Below are 9519 nucleotides of genomic sequence, written 5' to 3' on the forward strand. Positions count from 1 at the left end.
TAGACTCTATCATACTCCCTCCGTCCCGCACTACTCGCACTTATTTCCTTTTTGGGCGTCCCAAGTTACTTGCACTCTTTCCATTTTTAGTAAAAAATTTCACCTACAGCCGTCATTTTTGACTTTCCTATACACTCATTCCTTAATATCCGAGCCGAAAAGAAAATGAGCGAGTAGTCCGGGACGGTGGGAGTATAATATTCATCGAGCATTTAAATCTGTAGAGAATGTTCATTCCACGCCAGTTCAATCACACTACTACTAATACTACTATATAATAAAACGGATTTCTAACTCCATACGCATCAGATTGAATCATATCCAGATTCAAACCCTCTCAACAAACCTAACATCCAACACAACCATGGATTTTCATCACGTATCCTCTTCTCTTCATCAATTCAGAGCTTCCGCTAATTCCTACTTGCTTCAATTCGAGCCTCTCGCCCTGCTTCTCATACCTCTCTCGACGCTTTTCTTCGCCAGATTACTTCGATCCATGCTTGCTGTGGTTTCCGAGAAAGGTCTCAAATCTTCGGCCGTCGAGCTGGTCATGGCCTCTGTCAAGTAATATCTCACATTTTATTCATATCCAGCTTGTGAAGGAATGTTTTCTCTGACTAATTGATCGATTTATTCGTGTTTGTGTTTTATTAGATTGGTGCCTGGTGTGCAGAGGTACATCGATGCTGAAAAGCAAAAGGTAATACTAGCGTTCATATTTTATATTTTGCCGCTTGTTTCAGCATTTATATGGAATTTGTAAGTCTCGAAGTTTGAAATGAAATGATGAGGTGTGATTGTTGCATTAACTGAACTGCAAGAGGAAGAGAGGAGCAATTAATGTAGCAGTGGGGCTAGAAGAATAAAATAAACTGATTTTCTGAACCAGAATACTGCATTAATGGTTTGAACTTCTATTTATGTCTATTTGATGAATCATGCTTTCCTGCACAGAAATGTTTGTTCAAGTTACAATATGTTTTCTGATTGAATAATTTTTACCTTCATATAAACCATTGACTTTGCTAGTGCAGGTTGTGGATAAGTTGCAAGGTTCTGGTAAATCGAAGAGAGACGGTTGGAGGACTGAGTTGCCTATGGCAGGCTTAGGAGGTGAGGTTATTGATAAAATGAAAGATGAGAAGCTAAAAGATGTGGCATGGCAGGGCAAATGTTCTGGTACAGTGTATGTCTTCCGTCGATGATATCACCTTCCACACTTGTTACTTTATATATAGAATTTTTGTTTAGCTGCAACTCATAGTTCAGGTTTTCTTAATTCTATGTGTTTCATTCAGATACATTGCAGGAAGCGAACAGGAAGGGCATTTTTCGTTGATCAATGAGGCATGCTCCATGTCAGTGAGATGTATCTTCTTACTAAGTTTCCGCTTAGCAATTTCAGCTTTCATGAATAGCCAGCAACTCTTGTCAGTAAATGGATAAATTCTCACCTATTAGGTTGAAGTGTGGTATTCCTAAATAATCTTATTTTCCAGTTTCATGAACTAAGAATCTCGATATGGATGGGGTAACTGATCATTTTTTTTTTGTCTTTATATATATGCTCTTATAAGATTTTTGAATGGCTTTCCAGGTTTGCGCATACCAATCCTTTGCATCTAGATGTATTCCAGAGTGTAGTGAAGTTTGAATCTGAAGTCGTGGCAATGACAGCAGCCCTGCTTGGGAGTAAGGAAAAGGCTTCTGGTGGGCAAATATGTGGAAATATGACATCAGGAGGGACAGAAAGTATATTAATGGCAGTGAAATCTTCACGGGATTATATGAAAACTAAGAAGGGAATAACTAACCCAGAAATGTCAGTGAAACTTTCGCTGTCGATATATCCAATTTGTTTTATGAGAGGTTACAGAACTGATCTAGTCTATGCTTTTCTGGTACTAGGATTATACCAGTTTCAGCTCATTCAGCATATGACAAGGCTGCACAATATTTTAAGATCAAATTGTGGCGTGTTCCTGTGGACCAAGATTTTAAAGCTGATGTTAAAGCCATCAAACGACATATTAACCGGAACACAATAATGGTCAGACTCTATTCTGACACCTTTAGGCTGCATAAGTAACATAATCTAGTTGTTTATGATATTTGCTTTTGATGTTGTAAGACCTCAATGGTACTACAATAAATATTTTGGATAGTGCATTTTGATTGAAATAGAGCTAATTCAATGTCCATGCCAGCTTGATTCCACTGAAGTTCAAAGTTTTGGCTTTCAATGTAAAAGTTTATGATCAGTTTCTGATGCCGATTTTGATCCCCTTGGGTGACTGTGTTTCTGCAGATTGTTGGATCAGCACCTGGCTTCCCTCATGGAATTATTGACCCAATTGAGGCATGTTGTCCACTATTATCTTGCTCAACTCGAGCTTCTTTTACTTTATAGAAATCTTGACGTTATGATTCTCTTTGTAGGAGCTTGGTGAATTAGCTTATACCCACGGGATCTGTTTGCATGTTGACCTTTGCCTCGGTGGGTTTGTGTTGCCTTTTGCTCGTAAGCTTGGGTATGTTGCCAAATGTTCATAAATGATTTGATGAGTGATGAATCTTATGATTCTTATTTGGAATTGTTTCAAATTCTTTCCTGCAATTGTGATGCACGCCTTCTATCTTGTGACTTTTGGAGATTGGTTTTCGACTCCCAAATATGATCATGATATCATGGCAGTGTTGTGTATAAATTTTTATCTTATCTTGAGTAGAATATCTTATTGTTCATTGTGAGGAATAATATTTGATAATAACGTCAGACTTTGTCCCTAGGTATCCTTTGCCCCCATTTGATTTCTCTGTCAGAGGAGTAACATCCATATCTGTGGATGTTCACAAGTATGGGCTGGCTCCTAAAGGAACGAGTGTGGTTCTATACAGGGACCATGACATACGGAAGGTACTACATATACTTGCTTGTGTTTTTGTTAAGACCAAGTGGCTTCAAAGTATTTCTTTTGGTCTTTACATTAAGATGGTGTTTGTCAAAGCTTATTTTAAAAGGAGCTTACAAGTTCTGGTAAGATATACTTAGAGCTAATGTCGACTTATTTCTAAAATATGATGTTGAAATGTTTGGATAATACCACTTTCAAGATGTTAGTGATGTCATAGTTTGCAAAACACCTCTTGAAATTAGAGCATACAAGTGTCCAGACATCTTGTAAGATGTTTTAAAGAGCTTATTGCAAAACACCCCTTGAAATAATCTTTACTCATATTCGTGTCTATCTATTTAATAATCTTTACTGATATTCCTGCCTTGAACTCTGCTGGTTACTCGTGGTGCTGGATCATTTGGCAATTGAACTCTCTTGTAAAGAATCAATTTGTTGCTGGTGAGTTGCTTTCTCCACCCAAACCTTTTATTCCATCCAAATAAATCTATAAAGCATTTAATTCATGCAGCCATTATATATATATATTTTTCTTCTTTTTACATACATAATTCCGTTGCTAATAGTTTTTACTATGTGTATTCTTTTGCTTTCTGTCCAGTCACTGAGTGGACTGGTGGGCTCTATGTATCTCCGACAATTGCTGGAAGCAGGCCTGGAGCTCTGATAGCCGGAGCTTGGGCAGCAATGATGTCCCTTGGGTTAGAAGGTTACAATTCTCACATTCATTGCCTGTTTACTGTCGCTGGTGTGTTTCTCGTGAATGAATCGAAAAATTTGTGGTTAACAGGTTATCTAGAAAACACAAGGAAGATCATGGAAGCGTCAAAGAGACTAGAGGAGGGGTAAACTGATCAACTCAACTCCTCAAAATGTTATCGCTGAACTTATACCACCAACCCTTCCATTGCAGGGTGCGCCAAATTCCAGAACTGTTTGTCGTTGGAAGGCCCGATATGACACTTGTGGCTTTCGGGTCCAACAGCATGGACATATTTGAAGTGAACGACATCATGTCATCGAAAGGATGGCACTTGAATGCACTACAGAGGCCTAATAGGTAACATTATCTTTCCTCTCCGTCCTAGTGTTGAATTTAGTTGATATTTGTCTTGATTATTCTGTTTGCTCGATGTTGTATAATCAGCATCCATATCTGTGTGACTCTTCAACATGTGAATGTAATTAACGACTTCATCAAGGATCTGGCAGACTCTGTTCAAACTGTAAGTCCGTTCTTATCATAGAAGATGGTTTACCTAGTATTATACTCATTCCGTCTACAACCAGTAGTCTTGTTTTCTGTTTCGAGTTGCCACAACCTTCTTTTTTTGTTAAGTTTCTCTCTCTACTTACTTTTCTCTATCTCTTTCCTATTTTACAAATTTTGCATTAAAACCGATGTCATCTGCAACCAAGACTATTGGTAGTGCACGGAGGGGGTATGTTAAGAGAGAAGTGGCGATTGTGTATTAATATCTGGATGAAGCAACAGGTGAAGGCGAATCCCGGGCCTATGAAAGGAGGGCTTGCTCCGATATACGGTGCTGCTGGAAAAATGCCGGATAGAGGAATGGTTCAAGATTTGTTGGTCGACTTCATGGATAACTCCTGCTAGCTCAATCTGTATCCCTATTTGTTCAATAAATTCTTGCTAATCTTATTCTACGTTCATTTACCATGTCCCTTTTTCATGTGTATATTATTCCATTAATGTAAAAAATTCTGCATGACATATTTACAACATTATTATTACCCTCTCAAGAGAGAGACAGGTATCTGAGTGAGAAGATTCACAATTATTTGTTACTAGTCTGTTCAAATATCAATACTCAGCCTATTCCCACATTTCCCCACTATGTGCTACTACTACGGAGAGGAGTTCCATCCAAGAGGTACAATCCTAAACATATCGCTAAAAAGTCTATATATTTTGAGTGGCCAATAGGTCGGGAGAGCCTCTCTAAAGCGACGAATGCCTTTGAAGTAGCTTTATATAAAGAAGAGGAAAGTTCGCAAAAGACCAAACATTAGAAGATGAAGGTGGCGATGGACGCATTGACAAGGAATTGCAAATTACCTGATGGAAAGTGACCCTCGGGCTATAGGTAGATCTTCACCATTAAACGGAGACCAGACTAACCCATCGAACGAACGATACATGACCATGTTGGTAGCAAAATGCTACTCTCAGATGGAATAAGAGGACTATTCAAAGACTTTTTCGAGATTTGCAAAATTTAATATAGTTCGTGTGTTGCTTCGCTTGGTGCTAATGAGGGTTGATCCCTCCATCAGTTCGATGGTATCAACACGTTCTTGCATGGGGAGCTAAAAAGGTAAATAAAAAAGAGTATATTTACGGAATTATTAATGAAACTTTTGGGAGCACGAAAATACTTCTGAAGTGTCGAAGTACTCAGATCAAAGGGATGAATCTTCATTGGCCAAAGGAATATGTTATGGCAACTGAAGCTATTGATCGAACTCGACTTCCACCCATCCAATCTATACTTACTAGATTTTTTGTGACAATAAAGCCAGAATTAACGCATTAGATAATCAAGTGCAACATGATAGAACTAATCATGTTGAGGTGGAGCCGCCAATAAAGGAGACGCGCAATGGCCGACGAAAAAGGGAGACGACGACTCGAAGATGATTGATTTCCCTTCTAGGATGTACAGAAATTTGGAGAAGGAAAATAAAGTCCCCTAACTCCAGAAAATCACAATCTAAGCCACTCATGAAAAGTTTAAGCATTGGAAAGCCCTATACTCTACTTGAGGGAGAATGTTGAAAAGAAGATCTCAATCAGAGCCAAGATATAGAGAATCAAATCAAGAAGAATCTTATTAAAATTTGAACAAATTAAGTCTTGCACAAAAATAAATAAATCTTCCATGTATAACTAAAATTGGAATCTATAAAAAATTGTGTAAAAATAAAGAGAAAATCACCACAAGCCAACTACAATGTAGCCCTGAAATCACTTCAATGTTTTTTATTTTCCACATTTTTTGTGTTAGTTTAAGTTTGGTGTAGCTTATTATTGTCAGATTATTAAGTATTTTCATAATTGACCTATAGCTTAGTGAGTGCTCCTTCAATGTTAACATGAATTGAGTTTAGACAGTATCCTTACTAAAATTTAGAATATGTTTATGTAATGCAATTTCCCAATCTATATTAACACATTCTCTATTCAATAAATTACAACCAAAAATTTGTTCAAACATAGAATGCCATCTAAGCAGTAAAAGTATCTCAAGTTTTATAGAACACAATAAAACAGTTTTTCACTCTACACACAATAAAACCAGACACAAGACAGTCAGTACCTGCCTTATTATCATTCTTGCAAACTCATCATGAAAGAGAAAAAAAAGTAACAACCACTCAAATATGAAATCCACACAGGAAATCTCAGATTTGCAAATATCTCAAAATACTATTGCATCAATAAGAGCCATGCACCTCAGCTTGCTTCTTCCATCACCATCAGAGCTCCAACACCAAATCTACAAATCCGAAACAATAAAGAAACTAGTTTATGTCATGTCAATCAAACCAAACCAAACGAGCCCTTAGCGTAGTAGTAGTAGTAGTAGTTTTACGCGACTTACAGTCTGCATCAGTCTTCACCCAGAGCTCATCACCACTTGCTTTTGCTGCATTCTGGGATTGGTTATTCTTGTAGCTCAACATGTTTTCCCTTGCTTGATGTGGATATATTATGATGTCCTCGGCCGATGGCCGTAGCCCTCCATTGCTGTATTCCATCACATGGCCACCACTGAGTCTCTTCGCCTCATTCTTGTTGGGGTTATGATTCTGCGAACAGCAAGTCGAGTTCTCGGGATGAACCTTTCTATTGAACATCTGCAGAATCTGCAATCCCACTTTCCATTCTGTTAGTAAAGTTAGTTAGTTTGTTAGTCAGTTAGTTAGTTTGTTACAAACCTTATGCAGTTTGGTTTCAGCTGTGGTTGGATTTGAAGAGCCATTAATGATTTTCCTCTTGAGCATCTTTTTCATGACATGAACTGCTGACTTCTCTGTTTCCTTCTCGGTCCTCTTCTCTTCCGCCTGTTTCGTTTTCTGAAACAGCTCCCCGAGAGAGGTCCGTTGCTCCTTCTGCACCGGTGGTGTAGTCGTCTCTTGCATCCCAATTGCTGATCCAAAAAGGTAGCTCTGTAGAGGACAGATGGTTGCCTCACTCCCACTCTCAGCATTGTCGAGAGGCGGCTTCCCGCTTAGTGTAATAACACTGCAGTGGCTGATCCTTCCAGCACTAACATGGCTGTTCCTCCCTGATGAGAGATTGCAGCTGTCTCCCTCTGCTGCAAGAACCTTTTCAAGTTCATCGTTGATCAGCTTCAGCTCATTCTCTGTCACTTTGGTCTCCTTCTCAGCTATGTGGTCCACAGAGATGGAGAATGTTGGGGTTGGTGGGACGTCCGTGATCACCGGCTCAGTCCCTAGAGTGCCAATGTGAAGGAAGCCATGAAAGAGCTCTGTCAGAGCAGTTTCCCTTTCCTCCTCTTCAAGTTCCTCCTCTTCCTCCCTCGCAGCCTCTAGGCTCGTAAAGGAGTTCCTCCGGTACATGTCCCTGTGCGCCTTCGTGAAGGGCTTGCCGCCATACCCTCCCTTCTGGTAGGACTGCAGGTCGTCCAACGAGGGCTGCCCGCTAAAACCTGAAAATTTCAACATCAAGACTTCATACTCCAAACAAACATATTGTGAATGTTTACATAGTAATGTGAAGTTATAGGTTGTAACTAACTAACTAACTAACTAACTAACCGAATGAGAATTCTTTTGGCGTTTCGCTGCTGTTCTGCTTGAACTTGCGATGCATCCATCCTAAGAGCTGCAACGGAGACAAGATCAAGATGACGAATGCGAAAACTTGATGAGTTAGAAGAAAAGAGAAAGTGTTATACCTTCATCTTGTGCTTACTGTTAAGAGAGATTGATAAGAAGAGTTGGTGAAACTATTGAACTTTATATAGACTGAGTGTTTTGGTGGCCATTAATCATGTTGGAAAAATCTAATTAGGAGTTAATAGCAACAGTTATCAAGTTAAAATCACATCGGTAACTACTTCTCTTCTTTTCCCTTTTCCTTTTCCTATGTCCTTTTTTAATTATCTGTCTATTTTGTAATCAATATTTTATGCTCATTTTACTCATTCAGACATAAAAATGCATGTCATGTTCTTCACTTATAATCATTGATGCATCTTTTAGTACTTCACTACTTCTCATTGTAAGAAAACAAGATCTTTTCACACACATTTACTCACTACTAAATTCCCAGTGTTGTAGTAGTAATTCTGGCATTTTGGTTGATATTGTTGCTAGCAGCCCCAGCTTCGGATAGGCGGATGGACAGTAAAGAATCTCGTACGATGCTAACGTTTCAACATATGCGCCAACAGGGAAGATTGTAAGTTCACAAGAACTGTTAAAACTTGATAGCCAGTTATGGTTAGTCATAGGCCCACAGATTGACAGAGATCATGAAAGGGACCTGTACTAAAAATCCGAGACAGAAATGCCCGGTCCATGGATTTTACGCTTCGTTTTAGTGTTAAGTACAAATCTGAGGACTCTGGATAGAATATACCAGCAATGAGGCTTTTGTTTAGGATAAAAGTTTTTTTTTCTGAACCAAAGTTGCATTCTGAAATGCTTGCTATTTTTTTTGTCATGTTTAGGTTTTAGTTAGTATGAAGTGTTATAAATGTCTATTTTAGTAGTATCACCCTAGAGAAGATTTTGCCACCTAAGTAAGCATTGTACTTAGGTTAGGGGGTGGACAAAAATACAAATATCGTATCGAAAATATCATATTTTTCGTGTGCCATGATTTCTGGTAGGGGTGAGCAAAAAAATCGGAAACCGAATATCCGAACCAAACCAAACCGAAAATTTGAAATTCGGTTCGGTTTTTTCGGTTTTTCGGTTCGGTTCGGTTTTAAAAATAAAAAAATTTCGGTTTTTCGGTTCAATTCGGTTTGGGCGAAGAAAAAACCGAAAAACCGAAAAACCGAATTATATATATATTCTATTAATTTAATATATTATATTATATATAATATATATTCTTTTAATATATTCTACTATATAATATATATTATATGTATTATTAATTTTATATTATATATAAATATTCTATTAGTATATATAAAATAAAATGAAATACACATATATAAATATATATTTATACTATATTTATTTTTTTCAGGTTTTTCGATTTTTTTTCGGGTTTTTAGGTTTTGTTCGAGTTTTTCGGTTTTTTAAGTTCGGTTTTCGATTTTTCGGTTTTTCGGGTTCGGTTCGGTTTGGATTTTGAACTAAATTCGATTTTTCGACTATGGCAAAAAACCGAACCGAAACCCGAATGCACACCCTTAATTTTTGGTATGGTATGACATCGTACCAAAGGATTCCGGTTTGTTAATAGTTTGAATTTTCATATACTATTGTATACCGCGACATACCAAAATTTCGGCATATACCAACATCATAGTATATAATATGCATACTGAATTAGGTATGCCGTAAATTCCAGAATACCGAAAAGGTGGTACAA

The 9519-nt window shown here is 37.9% G+C and overlaps 2 protein-coding genes across 2 annotated transcripts; one reads left to right on the top strand and one right to left on the bottom strand.

Moving 5' to 3' along the window:
- Positions 1-261: 261 nt before the first annotated feature.
- On the top strand, positions 262-4727 carry LOC121802451 (sphingosine-1-phosphate lyase). Its single transcript, XM_042202127.1, has 15 exons — positions 262-567; positions 658-703; positions 1038-1189; positions 1302-1361; positions 1601-1825; positions 1912-2053; positions 2312-2362; positions 2443-2534; positions 2794-2920; positions 3344-3359; positions 3520-3627; positions 3709-3763; positions 3832-3978; positions 4066-4144; positions 4414-4727. The coding sequence occupies exons 1-15, from the start codon at positions 365-367 to the stop codon at positions 4534-4536; spliced, it is 1626 nt and encodes a 541-aa protein (XP_042058061.1). The 5' UTR covers positions 262-364; the 3' UTR covers positions 4537-4727.
- A 1441-nt stretch (positions 4728-6168) lies between these two features.
- Positions 6169-7927, bottom strand: LOC121802574 (protein LAZY 1-like). The gene is made up of 5 exons (XM_042202262.1): positions 7865-7927; positions 7725-7791; positions 6882-7615; positions 6545-6809; positions 6169-6439 (listed from the first exon to the last, which is right to left on the bottom strand). The coding sequence occupies exons 1-5, from the start codon at positions 7868-7870 to the stop codon at positions 6420-6422; spliced, it is 1092 nt and encodes a 363-aa protein (XP_042058196.1). The 5' UTR covers positions 7871-7927; the 3' UTR covers positions 6169-6419.
- Between the last annotated feature and the right edge of the window lie 1592 nt (positions 7928-9519).

The sequence above is a fragment of the Salvia splendens genome, chromosome 5 (genome assembly GCF_004379255.2).
Source record: "Salvia splendens isolate huo1 chromosome 5, SspV2, whole genome shotgun sequence".
Classification (NCBI taxonomy): domain Eukaryota; kingdom Viridiplantae; phylum Streptophyta; class Magnoliopsida; order Lamiales; family Lamiaceae; genus Salvia; species Salvia splendens.

Bases quoted from the DNA above. Each gene is read 5' to 3' on its own strand.
- LOC121802451 (XM_042202127.1), top strand. From the start codon at position 365: ATGGATTTTCATCACGTATCCTCTTCTCTTCATCAATTCAGAGCTTCC. The intron at 568-657 runs GTAATATCTCAC...GTGTTTTATTAG, and splicing joins CTGGTCATGGCCTCTGTCAA to ATTGGTGCCTGGTGTGCAGA. The intron at 1,190-1,301 runs GTATGTCTTCCG...TGTTTCATTCAG, and splicing joins GGCAAATGTTCTGGTACAGT to ATACATTGCAGGAAGCGAAC.
- LOC121802574 (XM_042202262.1), bottom strand. The intron at 7,616-7,724 runs GTTAGTTAGTTA...TGAAATTTTCAG, and splicing joins GCCAAAAGAATTCTCATTCG to GTTTTAGCGGGCAGCCCTCG. The intron at 6,440-6,544 runs GTAAGTCGCGTA...TCGGATTTGTAG, and splicing joins GGTGAAGACTGATGCAGACT to ATTTGGTGTTGGAGCTCTGA.